Below are 23,221 nucleotides of genomic sequence, written 5' to 3'. Positions count from 1 at the left end.
ATAGAAATAATGCAGGGAGGGTTCGGTCTAGCCTGGCTCCGAGGGCTTCAGGGGATACACGTCAGTGTCTGTTTATGCAAAGCGGGGCTTTTTAAAGTGATATTTAAAAACAAACCAGAGGAAAAGCCCCTCAGATGTTTCATTCATGGATTTGCTGACACCCCTGTGAGCTGGCTCTTGTTAAAATCTGTGTTGTTTTTTTTATTTGTGTTTTTTCATGCTGATAACTATTCAGAGTGCAAAGCTTTAAGAATCTAGCCCACAGAGTCATAAAAAATAACAACATTAAAAACCAGTAACCTTTGTGCTGCTAACTTCTGGAACAGTTAAAAAAAACAAAGCCAGGAGGCTGCTCTGTAGTTTTGAATCAGCTTCTAAGAACACAGGAGTCTGTTAAAGTCGAGAATGGAAGAAGCTTTGTATAGCGCTGTGTACCAGGCTAGCTATAGTGTCCCTGTTAGCAGTTCTGTATGATGCCAAAAAAAACAGTCAGGCCGACCGCATTCTGCTGTGCTTTGCTGTATTGTATTCGTTTTTAAACTAACTGCAGCTGGGATGGAGGGAGAGACCGAGAGAGAGAGGGAGAGGAGTTCCTGCCTGGATGCATTCAGAGACAGCGCCTGCCTGTGTCAGGACTGAGGGAGTGGGGAGGAGGGAGGATGAGAAAGAGTCCCTTCATGATTTGGAATACACTCCACATGAGTCCAGGAGGGAGGGGAGGGGGGTGGGAATCACCAGGGTGTAGGGTTCTGAACAGAGTCCAGGAGGGAGGGGAGGGGGGTGGGAATCACCAGGGTGTAGGGTTCTGAACAGAGTCCAGGAGGGAGGGGAGGGGGGTGGGAATCACCAGGGTGTAGGGTTCTGAACAGAGTCCAGGAGGGAGGGGAGGGGGGTGGGAATCACCAGGGTGTAGGGTTCTGAACAGAGTCCAGGAGGGAGGGGAGGGGGGTGGGAATCACCAGGGTGTAGGGTTCTGAACAGAGTCCAGGAGGGAGGGGAGGGGGGTGGGAATCACCAGGGTGTAGGGTTCTGAACAGTCCAGGAGGGAGGGGAGGGGGGTGGGAATCACCAGGGTGTAGGGTTCTGAACAGAGTCCAGGAGGGAGGGGAGGGGGGTGGGAATCACCAGGGTGTAGGGTTCTGAACAGAGTCCAGGAGGGAGGGGAGGGGGGTGGGAATCACCAGGGTGTAGGGTTCTGAACAGTCCAGGAGGGAGGGGAGGGGGGTGGGAATCACCAGGGTGTAGGGTTCTGAACAGAGTCCAGGAGGGAGGGGAGGGGGGTGGGAATCACCAGGGTGTAGGGTTCTGAACAGAGTCCAGGAGGGAGGGGAGGGGGGTGGGAATCACCAGGGTGTAGGGTTCTGAACAGAGTCCAGGAGGGAGGGGAGGGGGGTGGGAATCACCAGGGTGTAGGGTTCTGAACAGAGTCCAGGAGGGAGGGGAGGGGGGTGGGAATCACCAGGGTGTAGGGTTCTGAACAGAGTCCAGGAGGGAGGGGAGGGGGGTGGGAATCACCAGGGTGTAGGGTTCTGAACAGAGTCCAGGAGGGAGGGGAGGGGGGTGGGAATCACCAGGGTGTAGGGTTCTGAACAGAGTCCAGGAGGGAGGGGAGGGGGGTGGGAATCACCAGGGTGTAGGGTTCTGAACAGAGTCCAGGAGGGAGGGGAGGGGGGTGGGAATCACCAGGGTGTAGGGTTCTGAACAGTCCAGGAGGGAGGGGAGGGGGGTGGGAATCACCAGGGTGTAGGGTTCTGAACAGAGTCCAGGAGGGAGGGGAGGGGGGTGGGAATCACCAGGGTGTAGGGTTCTGAACAGAGTCCAGGAGGGAGGGGAGGGGGGTGGGAATCACCAGGGTGTAGGGTTCTGAACAGTCCAGGAGGGAGGGGAGGGGGGTGGGAATCACCAGGGTGTAGGGTTCTGAACAGAGTCCAGGAGGGAGGGGAGGGGAGTGGGAATCACCAGGGTGTAGGGTTCTGAACAGAGTCCAGGAGGGAGGGGAGGGGGGTGGGAATCACCAGGGTGTAGGGTTCTGAACAGAGTCCAGGAGGGAGGGGAGGGGAGTGGGAATCACCAGGGTGTAGGGTTCTGAACAGAGTCCAGGAGGGAGGGGAGGGGGGTGGGAATCACCAGGGTGTAGGGTTCTGAACAGAGTCCAGGAGGGAGGGGAGGGGGGTGGGAATCACCAGGGTGTAGGGTTCTGAACAGTCCAGGAGGGAGGGGAGGGGGGTGGGAATCACCAGGGTGTAGGGTTCTGAACAGAGTCCAGGAGGGAGGGGAGGGGGGTGGGAATCACCAGGGTGTAGGGTTCTGAACAGAGTCCAGGAGGGAGGGGAGGGGAGTGGGAATCACCAGGGTGTAGGGTTCTGAACAGAGTCCAGGAGGGAGGGGAGGGGGGTGGGAATCACCAGGGTGTAGGGTTCTGAACAGAGTCCAGGAGGGAGGGGAGGGGGGTGGGAATCACCAGGGTGTAGGGTTCTGAACAGAGTCCAGGAGGGAGGGGAGGGGGGTGGGAATCACCAGGGTGTAGGGTTCTGAACAGTCCAGGAGGGAGGGGAGGGGGGTGGGAATCACCAGGGTGTAGGGTTCTGAACAGAGTCCAGGAGGGAGGGGAGAGGGGTGGGAATCACCAGGGTGTAGGGTTCTGAACAGAGTCCAGGAGGGAGGGGAGGGGAGTGGGAATCACCAGGGTGTAGGGTTCTGAACAGAGTCCAGGAGGGAGGGGAGGGGGGTGGGAATCACCAGGGTGTAGGGTTCTGAACAGAGTCCAGGAGGGAGGGGAGGGGGGTGGGAATCACCAGGGTGTAGGGTTCTGAACAGTCCAGGAGGGAGGGGGGACAGTGAGTGGGGGGGTGAGGGGTGGGTAGCAGTCCTGTCACTACACCAGCGTGTAGGATTTGGAGTAAGCCCCGGCCCCCTGTTTCTGCGAACGCCCTTCCAGCAGAGAGTCTCTGGAGGTCGCTGTTTTGGTGGCGGGGGTGGGATTGCTGGAGCTGGGCATGGTCAGAGTCCTCTGAGGTAGCGTGGCCGTCGCGTTGGTCCCCGAGGGCACCATGGCGTGCGCCAGGCTCAGGGCCTGCTTGCTGGCACTCACGGGCTCCAGGGTCATGTGACGCGCCGCCTGCGTGTGATAGGCTCTGGCGGCCAGGCTGCGGATGGAGGCCTCACGCGGAGGCACCACTGGGCTCGGGTCCTGCAGGTCCGGCTTGCGGAAGAACGGGTCGGTCTTCATGTACAGAGGGAGGTTGCAGTAATCACCTGGAGGAGAAATGGAGGAGAGAGAGCGTCAGGCAGGCTTGTGCTTTAATCTCGTATCACAACGCTTGCTATCCTGTTTGTCTTAAACCTGGGACGAGAAATCACCACATAGACATCTGTCCAGTGCGAACCGTCCGTTTTATTTATCCCAGATAAATTCTACCAATTTTTTTTACAGGATATCAGGACCATCTGTAAAATTTCCAAGTCAAGCGGACTGCGTCTTTTTAGTCCAGTGTGAATCAGATGTTAGAATTGATACCGCATTTCCGGGCTATTCACCTCAAAGCAATGCCAGCCTTCACAATAACCCATAATAAAATATTAAAGTTGGTCCGACACGTCCTGAGATTCTCCAGTTGAGTAAAACGCTACACTTGGGCAGAACCAAACTGGGGATGCGTGAAAATACAAAACATACTTGTGGACTCTTAAAAGATTGATGCTTTGAACGATGCATTAGAAGACATGTATAGAAATATCGATGAAATGGTTTCTAGCCTTTGGAAAAGAAGTAGAACGAAACGACTCATTTACACCCGGTTCATCGTTTTCAAGTCATGCACAGAAGCAGCTTCTCTGAACACAGCATCACATTTCATACTGAATGGACCCGCTTTCCTTGATGAAAACGAATCCCCGTCTGCGAGGTTACGAGACGTCCTCTGCTTTTCTGTGTCTGTACTGTGTGTGTGAGATGGGGTGTCAGTGTGTGTCTCAGTGTGAGAGTGTCTCAGTGTGTCTCAGTGTGAGCGTGTTTCAGTGTGAGTGTTTCAGTGTGAGTGTCTCAGTGTGAGAGTGTCTCAGTGTGGGTGTCTCAGTGTGAGTGTCTCATTGTGAGAGTGTCACAGGGAGTGTCTCAGTGTGAGAGTGCCTCAGTGTGAGTGTCTCTGTGAGCGTCTCAGTGTGAGAGTGTCTCAGGGAGTGTCTCAGTGTAAGAGTGTCTCAGTGTAAGAGTGTCTCAAGTGTGAGTGTCTCAGTGTGAGAGTGTCTCAGGGAGTGTCACAGTGTGAGAGTGTCTCAGGGAGTGTCACAGTGTGAGAGTGTCTCAGGGAGTGTCTCAGCGTGAGAGTGTCTCAGGGAGTGTCTCAGTGTAAGAGTGTCTCAGTGTGAGAGTGTCTCAATGTGAGAGTGTCTCAGTGTGAGTGTCTCAGGGAGTGTCTCAGTGTGAGAGTGTCTCAGGGAGTGTCTCAGTGTGAGTGTCTCAGGGAGTGTCTCAGTGTGAGAGTGTCTCAGTGTGTGAGTGTCTCAGGGAGTGTCTCAGTGTGAGTGTCTCAGGGAGTGTCTCAGTGTGAGAGTGTCTCAGTGTGTGAGTGTCTCAGGGAGTGTCTCAGTGTGAGTGTCTCAGGGAGTGTCTCAGTGTGAGTGTCTCAGGGAGTGTCTCAGTGTGAGAGTGTCTCAGTGTGTGAGTGTCTCAGGGAGTGTCACAGTGTGAGAGTGTCTCAGGGAGTGTCTCAGCGTGAGAGTGTCTCAGGGAGTGTCTCAGTGTGAGAGTGTCTCAGTGCGAGAGTGTCTCAGTGTGAGTGTCTCAGTGTGAGTGTCTCAGTGTGAGTGTCTCTGTGAGTGTCTCAGGGAGTGTCTCAGTGTGAGAGTGTCTCAGTGTGTGAGTGTCTCAGGGAGTGTCTCAGTGTGAGTGTCTCAGGGAGTGTCTCAGTGTGTGAGTGTCTCAGGGAGTGTCTCAGTGTGAGAGTGTCTCAGTGTGAGTGTCTCAGGGAGTGTCTCAGTGTGAGTGTCTCAGGGAGTGTCTCAGTGTGAGAGTGTCTCAGGGAGTGTCTCAATACTCACTCTTGTTGACGGTGTGAGTGTACTCAGTCTTGTTGGCTCGGTGTGGGATGGGCACCGCCACGTTCTTGCCGCGATCGTAGTCCTGTGGTTTGGGTGGGGAGGCGGTGAATCGGCAGATGCCCGGCTCGGAGGGCGTGCTCATGGAGGTCATGCTGTCTGCGTTCTCGTTGGTGCCCGTGGTCATCTGGTCGGACGAGGAGTCGGAGATGAAGCACTCTGTGATCTCGAACTTGGCGTGCTGCAGGTGCTCCTCCAGCTTGGCGTGCTCGTAGGCGTGGGCCAGCTCCTCGTAAGTGGAGGAGGCACTCTCTGTGGAGACCATGCTGTTCCGACCCTTATCTGGGGGGAGAGAAAGAAGGGTTAGAGAGAGCGTGTAGAGAGCATGGAGAGAGAGCGCGTTGCGTGCTGTGTGTTGTGTTGCATGTTGTGTGTTGTGTGTTGTTTGCTGCATGTTACCTGTGTCCTGGGACAGGCTGGCACTGTAGCTGTCGCTCTCCGTCACTGTGATGCCGTGCTGTGACCCCACGGTGCGCCAGTCAGAGGTCAGAGTTCGCGCGGGGGTGGAGGCCTGGCACTTGGTCAGGGTCCACTGGCTGGAGTAGCGGTTCCGCGTGCTGTGAGCCGACTTCACACTCTTCCTGGACACCGGGTCTGGGAGGGAGACAGCCCTCGGTCAGCAGAGCTACACACCCAGCTACTGCGTCACTGGAGCATCAACACAGACACACACCCAGCTACTGCGTCACTGGACTCCATCAACACAGATACACACCCAGCTACTGCTTCACTGGAGCATCAACACAGATACACACCCAGCTACTGCGTCACTGGACTCCATCAACACAGATACACACCCAGCTACTGCTTCACTGGAGCATCAACACAGATACACACCCAGCTACTGCGTCACTGGACTCCATCAACACAGACACACACCCAGCTACTGCGTCACTGGACTCCATCAACACAGATACACACCCAGCTACTGCGTCACTGGAGCATCAACACAGATACACACCCAGCTACTGCGTCACTGGAGCATCAACACAGATACACACCCAGCTACTGCTTCACTGGAGCATCAACACAGATACACACCCAGCTACTGCGTCACTGGAGCATCAACACAGATACACACCCAGCTACTGCTTCACTGGACTCCATCAACACAGATACACACCCAGCTACTGCGTCACTGGACTCCATCAACACAGATACACACCCAGCTACTGCGTCACTGGAGCATCAACACAGATACACACCCAGCTACTGCTTCACTGGACTCCATCAACACAGATACACACCCAGCTACTGCTTCACTGGACTCCATCAACACAGATACACACCCAGCTACTGCGTCACTGGAGCATCAACACAGATACACACCCAGCTACTGCTTCACTGGACTCCATCAACACAGATACACACCCAGCTACTGCGTCACTGGACTCCATCAACACAGATACACACCCAGCTACTGCGTCACTGGACTCCATCAACACAGACACACACCCAGCTACTGCGTCACTGGACTCCATCAACACAGATACACACCCAGCTACTGCGTCACTGGAGCATCAACACAGATACACACCCAGCTACTGTGTCATTGGAGCATCAACACAGATACACACCCAGCTACTGCATCACTGTAGCATCAACACAGATACACACCCAGCTACTGCTTCACTGGACTCCATCAACACAGATACACACCCAGCTACTGCGTCACTGGAGCATCAACACAGATACACACCCAGCTACTGCGTCACTGGAGCATCAACACAGATACACACCCAGCTACTGCGTCACTGGACTCCATCAACACAGATACACACCCAGCTACTGCGTCACTGGAGCATCAACACAGATACACACCCAGCTACTGCGTCACTGGACTCCATCAACACAGATACACACCCAGCTACTGTGTCACTGGAGCATCAACACAGATACACACCCAGCTACTGCGTCATTGGAGCATCAACACAGATACACACCCAGCTACTGCATCACTGTAGCATCAACACAGATACACACCCAGCTACTGCGTCACTGGACTCCATCAACACTGATACACACCCAGCTACTGCGTCACTGGACTCCATCAACACAGATACACACCCAGCTACTGCGTCACTGGAGCATCAACACAGATACACACCCAGCTACTGCGTCACTGGACTCCATCAACACAGACACACACCCAGCTTCTGCTTCACTGGAGCATCAACACAGATACACACCCAGCTACTGCGTCACTGGAGCATCAACACAGATACACACCCAGCTACTGCTTCACTGGAGCATCAACACAGATACACACCCAGCTACTGCGTCACTGGAGCATCAACACAGATACACACCCAGCTACTGCTTCACTGGAGCATCAACACAGATACACACCCAGCTACTGCTTCACTGGACTCCATCAACACAGAATCACACCCAGCTACTGCTTCACTGGAGCATCAACACAGATACACACCCAGCTACTGCGTCACTGGAGCATCAACACAGATACACACCCAGCTGCTCCTTCACTGGACTCCATCAACACAGAATCACACCCAGCTACTGCTTCACTGCTTCATTTCGCGCTACACATTTCTGGAGCAGCAACAAGAGGTACTTAGGCTGTTCATTGTGCACAGCGCCCCCCTGTGGTGGTACTCACTGGTGCCGGGCCGGATGTCAGACATGTCAATCAGAGGGCCAGTGTTCTGGATGAGGGCGGGGTGATGCAGGGACACACCCGTGCAGAAGCTCTGCGGGTTCAATGATTGGCTGAACTCGGTGTCCGTCGCAGGGATCGTGGCCTTGTCTTCACCTGTCAGAGACAGGAAGGGGCAGGGTTATTATTGATAATGCAAAGACACGCCTCCTTCTGTGAGGTCATATTGGGTCTGTGCTGTAATGACACACACACACGTACAGATAGACATATATAGACACAGACACACACACAGACAGACACACACACACACACAGACAGGCAGCCCCAGCCCTCTCCTCACCCAGCTGTTTGATCCCCTCCTTGTCCTCGATGAGGAGCTGCACTCTCGGGATGTCGATGTGAAGCCGTGGCCCCTGGGGGGGGCCCTTCACCGGCGTGTCGAAGCTGCGGTTATTCTTACTGCTCCCAAAACAAGCGTGAAAAACACACTGAGTTACCAACTGATCACCAAAACACAGAGTCACCAAGCAATCACCAAAACACAGAGTCACCAAGCAATCACCAAAACAGAGTCACCAAGCAATCACCAAAACAGAGTCACCAAGCAATCACCAGAACACAGAGTCACCAACTGATCACCAAAACACAGAGTCACCAAGCAATCACCAAAACACAGAGTCACCAACTGATCACCAAAACACAGTCACCAAGCAATCACCAAAACACAGAGTGACCAAGCAATCACCAGAACACAGTCACCAAGCAATCACCAGAACACAGTCACCAAGCAATCACCAAAATATAGAGTCACCAAGCAATCACCAAAACAGAGTCACCAACTGATCACCAAAACAGAGTCACCAAGCAATCACCAAAACACAGAGTCACCAAGCAATCACCAAAACACAGTCACCAAGCAATCACCAAAACAGAGTCACCAAGCAATCACCAAAACACAGAGTCACCAAGCAATCACCAAAACACAGTCACCAAGCAATCACCAAAACACAGAGTTACCAACTGATCACCAAAACACAGAGTTACCAACTGATCACCAAAACACAGTCACCAAGCAATCACCAAAACACAGTCACCAAGCAATCACCAAAACACAGTCACCAAGCAATCACCATAACAGAGTCACCAAGCAATCACACAGAGTCACCAAGCAATCACCAAAACACACAGTCACCAAGCAATCACCAAAACACAGTCACCAAGCAATCACCAAAACACAGAGTCACCAAGCAATCACCAAAACACAGTCACCAAGCAATCACCAAAACACACAGTCACCAAGCAATCACCAAAACACACAGTCACCAAGCAATCACCAAAACACAGTCACCAAGCAATCACCAGAACACAGAGTCACCAAGCAATCACCAGAACACAGAGCCACCAAGCAATCACCAAAACACAGTCACCAAGCAATCACCAGAACACAGAGTCACCAAGCAATCACCAAAACACAGAGTCACCAAGCAATCACCAAAACACAGAGTCACCAAGCAATCACCAAAACACAGTCACCAAGCAATCACCAGAACACAGAGTCACCAAGCAATCACCAAAACACAGAGTCACCAAGCAATCACCAAAACACAGAGTCACCAAGCAATCACCAGAACACAGAGTCACCAAGCAATCACCAAAACACAGTCACCAAGCAATCACCAGAACACAGAGTCACCAAGCAATCACCAGAACACAGAGTCACCAAGCAATCACCAGAACACACAGTCACCAAGCAATCACCAAAACACAGAGTCACCAAGCAATCACCAAAACACAGTCACCAAGCAATCACCAAAACAGAGTCACCAAGCAATCACACACAGTCACCAAGCAATCACCAAAACACAGAGTCACCAAGCAATCACCAAAACACAGTCACCAAGCAATCACCAAAACACCACAACAACCGCATCAGCACTTGGGTCAGTTCACATTCATTTAACCATTTCAATATAAATGACATAAATGCATGATGTGGCTCAGTGGAGATAGCTCCCCACACCCACTACAGTATTTGTGTTTGTAATTTTTTTTAGTTATTTGAAAAGGTCTCTGTATTTTCACAAGGGAAACTTGGTTCCATGGAAATACATTGGGCAGTCTCTACCACCCACGGCCAGTAGGTGGTGTCGGTAGCCCATGCAGACAAGGTTCAAATGCTGTTGTTGATCAGCCTTGTTTACAGCACAGTAAATGGCTGATGAGAGGCTGTCCCATGTGAACGATTGCAGTTTAGCTTTTTCACAAATAAATGTTTAAGTGGAGTGAAGTGCCTCGTGCAACACTACCTGAAAATCAGGGGCTCTTACCTGATCAGCATCTCTGCCAGGCTTTTAGCATCTGAAACAAAACGAGCCAACAGGCTCTGATTAATACCAGCAAGAAGAGGAGCAAGGATGAGGCGTATGTGTGTGTGTGTGCTGGTTCAGTGTGTGTGTGTGCTGGTTCAGTGTGTGTGTGTGTGTTTGTGTGTGTGTGCTGGTTCAATGTGTGTGTGTGTGCTGGTTCAGTGTGTGTGTGTGTGTGTGTGTGTGTGTGTGCTGGTTCAGTGTGTGTGTGTGCTGGTTCAGTGTGTGTGTGTGCTGGTTCAGTGTGTGTGTGTGTGTGTGTGTGTGCTGGTTCAATGTGTGTGTGTGTGCTGGTTCAGTGTGTGTGTGTGCTGGTTCAGTGTGTGTGTGTGCTGGTTCAGTGTGTGTGTATACTGGTTCAGTATGTGTATACTGGTTCAGTATGTGTATACTGGTTTGGTGTGTGTGTATACTGGTTCAGTATGTGTATACTGGTTCGGTGTGTATACTGGTTCGGTGTGTGTATACTGGTTTGGTGTGTGTATACTGGTTCGGTGTGTGTGTATACTGGTTTGATGTGTGTATACTGGTTCGGTGTGTGTGTATACTGGTTCGGTGTGTGTGTATACTGGTTCGGTGTGTGTGTATACTGGTTCAGTATGTGTATTCTGGTTCAGTATGTGTATACTGGTCCAGTATGTGTATACTGGTTCGGTGTGTGTGTTCTGGTTCAGTATGTGTATACTGGTTTGGTGTGTGTATACTGGTTCGGTGTGTGTATACTGGTTCGGTGTGTGTATACTGGTTCGGTGTGTGTGTATACTGGTTCAGTATGTGTATACTGGTTTACTGTCTGCCTGTACTGGTCTCACCTCGTAGCCTCTTGAGCCTCTTCTCTTTGCGTTTCTTGCGGATGATGAAGAGCAGGGCCGCTCCCAGTGTCACCAGTATGACGGGGCAGGCGATGGTGAACAGCTTCTTCACATCATCCCCCTCGTCACGCGCAGACTTGATAGGGGGGATAGTGCCTGAGAGAGAGAGAGAGAGACGCATAGATACAAACTCATTCCCTGTACTGAGGTGCTTTGTATCTGCAGCTCATGGCCCCTGTGTCTGTCTGTCTGTTGTGTGGAGAAGACCCACCATAGAGAACACATTAGGGTTTGCTAAGGGCTCCACTGTACACTGCATGCAGCAGGTCTGTCCTGTTAGTACCCTGTTAATGACTCCTAATGTGGGTGTCCACTCTCCTCTCCTCTCTCCTCTCCTCTCCTCTCTCCTCTCCACTCCTCTCCTTTCCTCTCCTCTCCTCTCCTCTCTCCTCTCCTCTCCTCTCTTCCTCTCCCCTCCGCTCCTCTCCTCTCTCCTCTCCTCTCCTCTCTCCTCTCTCCTCTCCTCTCTCCTCTCTCCTCTCCACTCCTCTCCTTTCATTTCCTCTCCTTTCCCTCCTCTGCTTTCCTCTCCTCTCCTCTCCTCTCCTTTCCTCGCCTCTGCTTTCCTCTCCTCTCCTCTCCTCTCCTCTCCTTTCCTCTCCTTTCCTCTCCTCTCCTTTCCTTTCATCTCCTCTCCTTTGCTCTCCTTTCCTTTCCTCTCGTCTCCTTTCCTCTCGTCTCCTCTCCTTTCCTTTCCTCTCCTCTCCTCTCCTCTCCTTTCCTCTCCTCTCCGCCCCAAGACATTGAGCGGGGGGGGGGGGGGGGGGGGGGGGGGGGGGGGGGGGGGGCTGTCTCAATAGATGCCAGTGCTCTGAACTCTGACCTCCACCCTGGCACTGCTGCTGGGCACAGACACATATACACTTTACAAACAGATGATTGCAGTAAGCAAGTGAATTGAAAGCATATTTTATGTGTGAACGTGTGTGTCTCCACGTGTGTGCTGCAGTGAGTGTGTGTTTCTAACACTACTTTTATGTTTCGGGTCTATTTGACCCAGCACTGGTTTCTATTGACATTAAATGTTTCTCAGTGAGTGTGTTTGTCAGTGATTGTGTTTGTCAGTGAGTGTGTTTCTCAGTGATTGTGTTTGTCAGTGAGTGTGTCTCTCAGTAAGTGTGTTTGTCAGTGAGTGTGTTTCACAGCGAGTGTGTTTGTCAGTGAGTGTGTTTCTCAGCGAGTGTGTCTCTCAGTGATTGTGTTTGTCAGTGAGTGTGTCTCTCAGTAAGTGTGTTTGTCAGTGAGTGTGTTTCTCAGCGAGTGTGTTTCTCAGTGAGTGTGTTTCTCAGTGAGTGTGTTTCTCAGTGATTGTGTTTGTCAGTGTGTTTCTCAGCGAGTGTGTTTGTCAGTGAGTGTGTTTCTCAGTGAGTGTGTTTCTCAGTGAGTGTGTTTCTCAGTGATTGTGTTTGTCAGTGTGTTTCTCAGCGAGTGTGTTTGTCAGTGAGTGTGTTTCTCAGTGAGTGTGTTTCTCAGCGAGTGTGTTTGTCAGTGAGTGTGTTTCTCAGTGAGTGTGTTTCTCAGCGAGTGTGTTTGTCAGTGAGTGTGTTTCTCAGCGAGTGTTTCTCAGTGAGTGTGTTTGTCAGTGAGTGTGTTTGTCAGTGAGTGTGTTTCTCAGCGAGTGTGTTTGTCAGAGAGTGTGTTCCTCAGTGAGTGTGTTTGTCAGTGAGTGTGTTTCTCAGCGAGTGTGTTTGTCAGTGAGTGTGTTTGTCAGTGAGTGTGTTTGTCAGCGAGTGTGTTTGTCAGAGAGTGTGTTTCTTAGTGAGTGTGTTTCTTAGTGAGTGTGTTTGTCAGTGAGTGTGTTTGTCAGTGAGTGTGTCTCTCAGTAAGTGTGTTTGTCAGTGAGTGTGTTTGTCAGTGAGTGTTTCTCAGTGAGTGTGTTTGTCAGTGAGTGTGTTTGTCAGTGAGTGTGTTTCTCAGTGAGTGTGTTTCTCAGCGAGTGTGTTTGTCAGTGAGTGTGTTTCTCAGTGAGTGTGTTTGTCAGTGAGTGTGTTTCTCAGCGAGTGTGTTTCTTAGTGAGTGTGTTTCTCAGCGAGTGTGTTTCTCAGCGAGTGTTTCTTAGTGAGTGTGTTTCTTAGTGAGTGTGTTTCTCAGTGAGTGTGTTTCTCAGTGAGTGTGTTTGTCAGTGAGTGTGTTTCTCAGCGAGTGTGTTTCTCAGCGAGTGTGTTTGTCAGTGAGTGTGTTTGTCAGTGAGTGTGTTTGTCAGTGAGTGTGTTTCTCAGTGAGTGTGTTTGTCAGTGAGTGTGTTTCTCAGCGAGTGTGTTTCTTAGTGAGTGTGTTTCTCAGCGAGTGTGTTTCTCAGCAAGTGTTTCTTAGTGAGTGTGTTTCAGCGAGTGTTTCTTAGTGAGTGTGTTTCTCAGTGAGTGTGTTTGTCAGTGAGTGTGTTTCTCAGTGAGTGTGTTTGTCAGTGAGTGTGTTTGTCAGTGAGTGTGTTTCTCAGTGAGTGTGTTTGTCAGTGAGTGTGTTTCTCAGCGAGTGTGTTTCTTAGTGATTGTGTTTCTCAGCGAGTGTGTTTGTCAGTGAGTGTGTTTCTCAGTGAGTGTGTTTCTTAGTGAGTGTGTTTCTCAGTGAGTGTGTTTCTCAGTGAGTGTGTTTGTCAGTGAGTGTGTTTCTTAGTGAGTGTGTTTCTCAGTGAGTGTGTTTCTCAGTGAGTGTGTTTCTCAGTGAGTGTGTTTCTCAGTGAGTGTGTTCCTCAGTGAGTGTGTTTCTCAGCGAGTGTGTTTGTCAGTGAGTGTGTTTGTCAGTGAGTGTGTTTGTCAGCGAGTGTATTTGTCAGAGAGTGTGTTTCTCAGTGAGTGTGTTTCTCAGTGAGTGTGTTTGTCAGTGAGTGTGTTTCTCAATGAGTGTGTTTCTCAGCGAGTGTGTTTGTCAGTGAGTGTGTTTCTCAGTGAGTGTGTTTGTCAGCGAGTGTGTTTGTCAGCGAGTGTGTTTCTCAGCGAGTGTGTTTGTCAGTGAGTGTGTTTGTCAGCGAGTGTGTTTGTCAGTGAGTGTGTTTCTCAGTGTGTTTCTCAGTGTGTTTCTCAGCGAGTGTGTTTGTCAGTGAGTGTGTTCCTCAGTGAGTGTGTTTCTCAGCGAGTGTGTTTGTCAGTGAGTGTGTTTGTCAGTGAGTGTGTTTGTCAGCGAGTGTATTTGTCAGAGAGTGTGTTTCTCAGTGAGTGTGTTTCTCAGTGAGTGTGTTTCTCAATGAGTGTGTTTCTCAGCGAGTGTGTTTGTCAGTGAGTGTGTTTCTCAGTGAGTGTGTTTCTCAGCGAGTGTGTTTGTCAGTGAGTGTGTCTCTCAGTAAGTGTGTTTGTCAGTGAGTGTGTTTCACAGCGAGTGTGTTTGTCAGTGAGTGTGTTTCTCAGCGAGTGTGTTTGTCAGTGAGTGTGTTTCTCAGCGAGTGTGTCTCTCAGTGATTGTGTTTGTCAGTGAGTGTGTCTCTCAGTAAGTGTGTTTGTCAGTGAGTGTGTTTCTCAGCGAGTGTGTTTCTCAGTGAGTGTGTTTCTCAGTGAGTGTGTTTCTCAGTGATTGTGTTTGTCAGTGTGTTTCTCAGCGAGTGTGTTTATCAGTGAGTGTGTTTCTCAGTGAGTGTGTTTCTCAGCGAGTGTGTTTGTCAGTGAGTGTGTTTCTCAGCGAGTGTGTTTCTCAGTGAGTGTGTTTCTCAGTGAGTGTGTTTGTCAGTGAGTGTGTTCCTCAGTGAGTGTGTTTCTCAGCGAGTGTGTTTCTCAGTGAGTGTGTTTGTCAGTGAGTGTGTTTGTCAGTGAGTGTGTTTGTCAGCGAGTGTGTTTGTCAGAGAGTGTGTTTCTTAGTGAGTGTGTTTCTTAGTGAGTGTGTTTGTCAGTGAGTGTGTTTGTCAGTGAGTGTGTTTGTCAGTGAGTGTGTCTCTCAGTAAGTGTGTTTGTCAGTGAGTGTGTTTGTCAGTGAGTGTTTCTCAGTGAGTGTGTTTGTCAGTGAGTGTGTTTGTCAGTGAGTGTGTTTCTCAGTGAGTGTGTTTCTCAGCGAGTGTGTTTGTCAGTGAGTGTGTTTGTCAGTGAGTGTGTTTCTCAGTGAGTGTGTTTGTCAGTGAGTGTGTTTCTCAGCGAGTGTGTTTCTTAGTGAGTGTGTTTCTCAGCGAGTGTTTCTTAGTGAGTGTGTTTCTTAGTGAGTGTGTTTCTCAGTGAGTGTGTTTCTCAGTGAGTGTGTTTGTCAGTGAGTGTGTTTCTCAGTGAGTGTGTTTCTCAGTGAATGTGTTTCTCAGCGAGTGTGTTTCTCAGCGAGTGTGTTTGTCAGTGAGTGTGTTTGTCAGTGAGTGTGTTTCTCAGTGAGTGTGTTTGTCAGTGAGTGTGTTTCTCAGCGAGTGTGTTTCTTAGTGAGTGTGTTTCTCAGCGAGTGTGTTTCTCAGCAAGTGTTTCTTAGTGAGTGTGTTTCAGCGAGTGTTTCTTAGTGAGTGTGTTTCTCAGTGAGTGTGTTTGTCAGTGAGTGTGTTTCTCAGTGAGTGTGTTTCTCAGTGAGTGTGTTTCTCAGCGAGTGTGTTTGTCAGTGAGTGTGTTTCTCAGTGAGTGTGTTTCTTAGTGAGTGTGTTTCTCAGTGAGTGTGTTTCTCAGTGAGTGTGTTAGTCAGTGAGTGTGTTTCTCAGTGAGTGTGTTTCTCAGTGAGTGTGTTCCTCAGTGAGTGTGTTTCTCAGCGAGTGTGTTTGTCAGTGAGTGTGTTTGTCAGTGAGTGTGTTTGTCAGCGAGTGTATTTGTCAGAGAGTGTGTTTCTCAGTGAGTGTGTTTCTCAGTGAGTGTGTTTCTCAGTGAGTGTGTTTGTCAGTGAGTGTGTTTCTCAATGAGTGTGTTTTTCAGCGAGTGTGTTTGTCAGTGAGTGTGTTTCTCAGTGAGTGTGTTTGTCAGCGAGTGTGTTTGTCAGCGAGTGTGTTTCTCAGCGAGTGTGTTTGTCAGTGAGTGTGTTTGTCAGCGAGTGTGTTTGTCAGTGAGTGTGTTTCTCAGTGTGTTTCTCAGTGTGTTTCTCAGCGAGTGTGTTTGTCAGTGAGTGTGTTTCTCAGCGAGTGTGTTTGTCAGCGAGTGTGTTTGTCAGTGAGTGTGTTTGTCAGTGAGTGTGTTTCTCAGTGAGTGTGTTTGTCAGTGAGTGTGTTTCTCAGCGAGTGTGTTTGTCAGTGAGTGTGTTTGTCAGAGAGTGTGTTTCTCAGTGAGTGTGTTTCTCAGTGAGTGTGTTTCTCAGTGAGTGTGTTTGTCAGTGAGTGTGTTTCTCAATGAGTGTGTTTTTCAGCGAGTGTGTTTGTCAGTGAGTGTGTTTGTCAGCGAGTGTGTTTATCAGCGAGTGTGTTTCTCAGCGAGTGTGTTTCTCAGTGAGTGTGTTTGTCAGTGAGTGTGTTTGTCAGTGAGTGTGTTTCTCAGTGAGTGTGTTTGTCAGTGAGTGTGTTTCTCAGTGAGTGTGTTTGTCAGTGAGTGTGTTTCTCAGCGAGTTTGTTTCTCAGTGAGTGTGTTTGTCAGTGAGTGTGTTTGTCAGTGAGTGTGTTTCTCAGTGAGTGTGTTTGTCAGTGAGTGTGTTTCTCAGCGAGTGTGTTTCTTAGTGAGTGTGTTTCTCAGCGAGTGTGTTTCTCAGCGAGTGTTTCTTAGTGAGTGTGTTTCAGCGAGTGTTTCTTAGTGAGTGTGTTTCTCAGTGAGTGTGTTTGTCAGTGAGTGTGTTTCTCAGTGAGTGTGTTTGTCAGTGAGTGTGTTTGTCAGTGAGTGTGTTTCTCAGTGAGTGTGTTTGTCAGTGAGTGTGTTTCTCAGCGAGTGTGTTTCTTAGTGAGTGTGTTTCTCAGCGAGTGTTTGTCAGTGAGTGTGTTTCTCAGTGAGTGTGTTTCTTAGTGAGTGTGTTTCTCAGTGAGTGTGTTTGTCAGTGAGTGTGTTTCTCAGTGAGTGTGTTTGTCAGTGAGTGTGTTTGTCAGTGAGTGTGTTCCTCAGTGAGTGTGTTTCTCAGCGAGTGTGTTTCTCAGTGAGTGTGTTTGTCAGTGAGTGTGTTTGTCAGTGAGTGTGTTTGTCAGCGAGTGTATTTGTCAGAGAGTGTGTTTCTCAGTGAGTGTGTTTCTCAGTGAGTGTGTTTGTCAGTGAGTGTGTTTCTCAATGAGTGTGTTTCTCAGCGAGTGTGTTTGTCAGTGAGTGTGTTTCTCAGTGAGTGTGTTTGTCAGCGAGTGTGTTTGTCAGTGAGTGTGTTTGTCAGTGAGTGTGTTTCTCAGTGTGTTTCTCAGTGTGTTTCTCAGCGAGTGTGTTTGTCAGTGAGTGTGTTTCTCAGCGAGTGTGTTTGTCAGTGAGTGTGTTTGTCAGTGAGTGTGTTTGTCAGTGAGTGTGTTTCTCAGCGAGTGTGTTTCTCAGTGTGTTTGTCAGTGAGTGTGTTTCTCAGTGAGTGTGTTTCTCAGTGATTGTGTTTCTCAGCGAGTGTGTTTGTCAGCGAGTGTGTTTGTCAGTGAGTGTGTTTCTCAGTGAGTGTGTTTGTCAGCGAGTGTGTTTGTCAGCGAGTGTGTTTCTCAGCGAATGTGTTTGTCAGCGAGTGTGTTTGTCAGCGAGTGTGTTTGTCAGTGAGTGTGTTTCTCAGTGAGTGTGTTTGTCAGCAAGTGTGTTTGTCAGCGAGTGTGTTTCTCAGCGAGTGTGTTTGTCAGTGAGTGTGTTTGTCAGCGAGTGTGTTTGTCAGTGAGTGTGTTTCTCAGTGTGTTTCTCAGTGTGTTTCTCAGCGAGTGTGTTTGTCAGCGAGTGTGTTTCTCAGCGAGTGTGTTTGTCAGTGAGTGTGTTTGTCAGTGAGTGTGTTTCTCAGTGAGTGTGTTTCTCAGTGAGTGTGTTTCTCAGTGAGTGTGTTCCTCAGTGAGTGTGTTCCTCAGTGAGTGTGTTTCTCAGTGAGTGTGTTTCTCAGTGAGTGTGTTCCTCAGTGAGTGTGTACTCACTCCCATCGTAGTCCAGCGTTGCGAACTGCGCGCTCTCGTTCCCGCAGCCGGCGCTGTTGCAGGCCTTCATGCGCAGCTCGTACCAGGTGGCCTCGCGCAGCTCTGCCAGGAACAGGTCGGCAGAGGTGTTGGTGCGCAGCGTGTGCCACGCCCAGGTGCCCTTGGGTCTGAACTCCAGCAGGATGGCGTTGATGGGGCAGCCGCCGTTGTTCCAGCCCTGCAGGTGCAGCCGAGCGTGTGTCGAGTTCAGGTGAGTGAAGAGATGCTGGTCCTTATTGAAGGAGGGCTCTGAGACACCGAGAGAGAGACATCAGTCAGGACAACACCCTCCCCTCTCTCCTCACCTCTCCCCTTTCTCCTCTCCTCTCTTCTTCCCTCTCCTCTCCCCTCTCCTCTCCCCTTTCTTTTCTCTACCTTTCCTCTCCCCTTTCTCCTATCTCCCTTCCCCTCTCCCTTCCCCTCTCCCCTCCCCACTCCCCTCCCCTCTCCTCCCCTCCCCTCTCCTCTCCTCTGTCGTCCCTCACCTCTCCCGAAGGTCTTTGCTTCTATAATCTCGCTGATCCTGCCGGCCCCCACACTGTTCTTGGCTGCCAGCTTCACTTTGTACCAGGTGCCACACTTGAGGTTGTCCAGTTTGAAGGAGCGCTCTGTGGAGCTGATGAACACGTCCTTCCACTCCTCGCTGTTATCAACTGAGTACTGCAGGACGAAGCCTGGGAGAGGAGACAGAGAACAGGTCAATGAGAGGAGCACACACACACACACACACACTGAGTACTGCAGGACGAAGCCTGGGAGAGAAGACAGAGAACAGGTCAATGAGAGGAGCACACACACACACTGAGTACTGCAGGACGAAGCCTGGGAGAGGAGACAGAGAACAGGTCAATGAGAGGAGCACACACACACACACACTGAGTACTGCACACACGCACACACACACTGAGTACTGCACACACACACACACACTGACATGCTCTGACACGCACACTCCTACGCGCTGACACACACACACACACACACACACACTGACATGCTCTGACACGCACACTCCTACGCGCTAACACACACACACACACACACACACACTGACATGCTCTGACACACACATTCCTACGCGCTGACACACACACACACACACACACACACACACTGACATGCTCTGACACACACACACTCCTACGCGCTGACACACACACACACACACACACTGACATGCTCTGACACACACACACTCCTACGCGCTGACACACACACACACACACACACTGACATGCTCTGACACACACACTCCTACGCGCTGACACACACACACACACACACACACACACACACACACACACACACTGTCTTGCTGTTTTTCCATTGTGGATGTGTACGGAGCATCACATCTTCTGCTTGCGCTGATCAGACAGGTGATTTTAATAGCTGTCTGTGGCACGGCTGGTCCTGCCTGTGTGTGAGTGTGTGCGCTGGGAGGGGGTGTGTAAGCTCTTTAGACCCGCTCCACTGTGCTGGTTCTGCCCAGTGAATAGCACAATCAGGGCTGCCTTGTACAGGCTCATTACAATTGCAGATCAGCGTGTCAGCAGATAGGCGCGCTGAATGGGGCTGAATGGGACTTTAGAAAGAGAAGTGATTATAATGAAAATCATAAAAGAGAAACATTATGGAAATCCCATAAAGAAAACGCATTTAAAACGATTCCCCCTGCAGCTAAAGGGGAGAGTCCCAGTGAAGCGTGACATCACCGCACAGCACAGCACTGCTTCACCATGCCATTCCTACACATGTTATTGCAGCTGACAGCCACAGGGTGGCGGTAATGAACTGTGGACAGGAGGCCTCTGCAGCTGTCCTTCACACCGCTGCAAACTCACAGTCGAGAAAAAACAGATCCTAGCCACAAAGCTTCAGCTGCGAGTTCCCAACACACCTTCTCTCACCTCTGCACAGACGCACACACACACACACACTGACACACTGCTACACACCACACAGCGAGTGTGAGAGAGTGTGTGTGTGTGTGTGTGTGATGAACACTCTCTCTCACTCTCACTCTCACTCTCACTCTCACTCTCACTCTCGCTCTCACTCTCACTCTCACTCTCACTCTCACGCTCTCTCTCTCACTCTCACTCTCACTCTCGCTCTCACTCTCCCTCCCTACCTCGGATGGAGCTGCCCCCGTTGTCTCCCGGTACCCAGGCCAGGGTGATGGAGGAGGTGGAGGTGGTGGAGACGGTCAGGCGAGGCTGGTCCGGAGGCACTGAGCACACAGACAGACACAGAGACACGAGAGGGGAGTGATCAGGCAGGGGGGATACCCCAGCGATCCACAAAACTGAATCCTGATGACAGCACACACTCTACCCTGCGTGGTGCTATCATATAACAGTGATCCTAGTAGACACTCATCCTAGTACACAGGGAACAGTGACTACTTCAACCTGTACAGCGCTGATACAATCGCACGTAACACTAAAGGGTACCTTGCACCAGCAGATTGATGATGATGGTGTCGAAGCCCAGCGTGTTCGTGGCGGTGCACGTGTAGTACCCAGAATCCTCGGCTTTGACGGCGCGCAGAACCAGGGTTCCGTTGGCCAGGATGAGGAGGTGCCCGTCTAGCGTGAGCGGGATAGCAGAGTCCTCACTGCGGCACACGGGAGAACACAGGATCAATAAGAACATGGCATTAACACAGGGACAGCATGTTATGAAGAGGCTGCATCCTGTCTCAGTCCGGACTCTCGCACTGCAGAACCGGGTCTTTACTTGTAAGGGTTCTGGGAAAGGCGCTATACAGCTCACCTGTCCTTGGTCCACTTGATGGAGGGGGCGGGCTCTCCCACAGAGCTGCAGGGCAGGCGCACATCCTTCATCCAGGGTGTGGTGACCGTGCCCCCAAAAGAGATGATCTTCGCTGGGGCTGGAGGGAGGAGAAGAAGGGGTCAGAGTTATAGCTACACCAAGCAGTACACTAAACAGTGCTACACTGTGCTGTGCTGTGCTGTGCTGCGCTGTGCTGTGAACATGCTGAAGCTATACTCTGGGCCATCGACCCCACTTTGTGCAGGTGTTGACCAGTCCAGCTGACCCTGCTGATGGGCAGGTAAACAGTTTGTGTGTCTCTGCTGGAGGCCTCAGCATAAACACAAATAGGCAATTTCTTGATCTCTTAATGGTCTGCTGCCATTTGTCCTTCAGTAAAGTATCGACTGGGGCCCGCCTCCCGGAGAATGGATTTATAAAGCTTGTTATTAAGTGTGGAGTGTGGCGAGGTGTATTGAGTGTTCTCTGTGTAATCCAGAGGATATCGATCGCCTCCCTCGCGCTACAAATTGCTTGTCTATTTGCTAAGACACTGCTTGTCTTCCCAACAGAGGCCAGTTAATTTGGCCGCGCAAGCGTCTCCAAATAATTAACAGCAGTGTTTTCCTACAGGAAGCGCTCTGTCACTTCCAGCCTGACTCGCTTTCCTGTGACAGGGGAGGGGCTGCCTTGCTCGGGGAGAGAGTGGGGCAGAGGAGGCAGGGGCAGCAGGAAGAGGGGAATGGGGGAGAGGGGGAGAGGGGGAGTGAGAGGAGTAATTAGCAGCAGGAAAACTCAAGCTCAAAAAATAAACAGTAAGTGGCGCGGTGAGTGATTTTTCTGTTGGTTTCTGAAGCCTCACCCTTCCCAGCAGGCTCCACGGTGACCTTCTCGCTGATGTTTCCTCTTCCTGCTGAGGTGACGGCCGCGACCCAGAGCAGATACTGCTGCCCGCGGTTCAGGTGAGCGATGCGATAGAACAGGAGCTCCGGACTGGTCTCGTACTCGCTGGGGGCCTGAGACACAGAGCAAGAGAGTGTGAGAAACAAGACATGCGAGAACCGAGAACCAACACACACACACTGACACATGAGAACCGAGAACCAACACGCACACACTGACACACACACACTGACACGCGAGAACCGAGAACCAACACACACACTGATACGCTAGAACCGAGAACCAACATGCACACACTGACACGCAAGAACCGAGAACCAACACGCACACACTGACACGCGAGAACCAAGAACCAACACGCACACACTGATACGCAAGAACCGAGAACCAACACGCACACACTGACACGCAAGAACCGAGAACCAACACGCACACACTGACACGCAAGAACCGAGAACCAACACACACACACTGACATGCAAGAACCGAGAACCAACACGCACACACTGACACACACACACTGACACACGAGAACCGAGAACCAACACACACACACTGACACGCGAGAACCAAAGAACCAACACACACACACTGACACACACACACTGACACGCAAGAACCGAGAACCAACACGCACACACTGACACGCAAGAACCGAGAACCAACACGCACACACTGACACACACACACTGACACGCGAGAACCAAGAACCAACACGCACACACTGACACGCGAGAACCGAGAACCAACACGCACACACTGACACGTGAGAACCGAGAACCAACACGCACACACTGACACGTGAGAACCGAGAACCAACACACACACACTGACACACACACACACACACTGACACGCGAGAACCGAGAACCAACACACACACACTGACACACAAGAACCCAGAACCAACACACACACACACACTGACACGCGAGAACTGAGAACCAACACACACACACCGACACGCGAGAACCGAGAACCAACACGCACACACATACACCGACACGCGAGAACCAAGAACCAACACACACACACACACTGACACGCGAGAACCGAGAACCAACACACATACACTGACACGCGAGAACCGAGAACCAACACACACACACACACACACTGACACGCGAGAACCAAGAACCAACACACACACACACACCGACACTCGAGAACCCAGAACCAACACACACACACACACACCGACACGCGAGAACCAAGAACCAACACACACACACACACACACACACTGACACGCGAGAACCGAGAACCAACACACACACACACACACACACACTGACACGCGAGAACCGAGAACCAACACACATACACTGACACGCGAGAACCGAGAACCAACACACACACACACACACACACTGACACGCGAGAACCAAGAACCAACACACACACTGACACACAAGAACCGAGAACCAACACACACACACACACTGACACACGAGAACCGAGAACCAACACACACACACTGACACACTGACACGCACACACAGACACACACTGACACACATACACACTGACACACACTGACACGCACACACACACTGACACGCACACACTGAGACTGGGGTAAACCCTTGAAAAAATGGTGCACTGTTTCTCTTAGTTCCCCCTCAAAACAATTTGAATGTTTGGAATCAGGGATAGATACAAGCCTATTCCTATT

The 23,221-nt window shown here is 50.8% G+C and overlaps 1 protein-coding gene across 2 annotated transcripts in view; it reads right to left on the bottom strand.

The window, feature by feature from the left end:
• Window positions 1-2,717: 2,717 nt before the first annotated feature.
• The window catches only part of dscaml1 (Down syndrome cell adhesion molecule like 1), a gene marked incomplete at its 5' end in the record, with an annotated part of 68,633 nt that continues 48,129 nt past the window's right edge, over window positions 2,718-23,221 (bottom strand). Inside the window, 13 exon segments of one of the 2 annotated variants that reach the window (XM_059010180.1) lie at window positions 2,718-3,255; window positions 5,041-5,379; window positions 5,497-5,691; window positions 7,718-7,870; window positions 8,058-8,176; window positions 10,045-10,075; window positions 10,896-11,051; window positions 17,830-18,117; window positions 18,354-18,542; window positions 20,000-20,098; window positions 20,322-20,485; window positions 20,644-20,761; window positions 21,506-21,659. In XM_059010180.1, coding sequence (XP_058866163.1) covers window positions 2,876-3,255; window positions 5,041-5,379; window positions 5,497-5,691; window positions 7,718-7,870; window positions 8,058-8,176; window positions 10,045-10,075; window positions 10,896-11,051; window positions 17,830-18,117; window positions 18,354-18,542; window positions 20,000-20,098; window positions 20,322-20,485; window positions 20,644-20,761; window positions 21,506-21,659 — 2,385 coding nt within the window. 2 annotated transcript variants of the gene reach the window in all.

Source organism: Acipenser ruthenus, chromosome 40, assembly GCF_902713425.1.
Source record: "Acipenser ruthenus chromosome 40, fAciRut3.2 maternal haplotype, whole genome shotgun sequence".
Lineage (NCBI taxonomy): Eukaryota > Metazoa > Chordata > Actinopteri > Acipenseriformes > Acipenseridae > Acipenser > Acipenser ruthenus.
The sequence above is the reverse complement of the archived record's forward strand: the minus strand, read 5'-3'. Positions and strand labels throughout refer to the sequence as shown.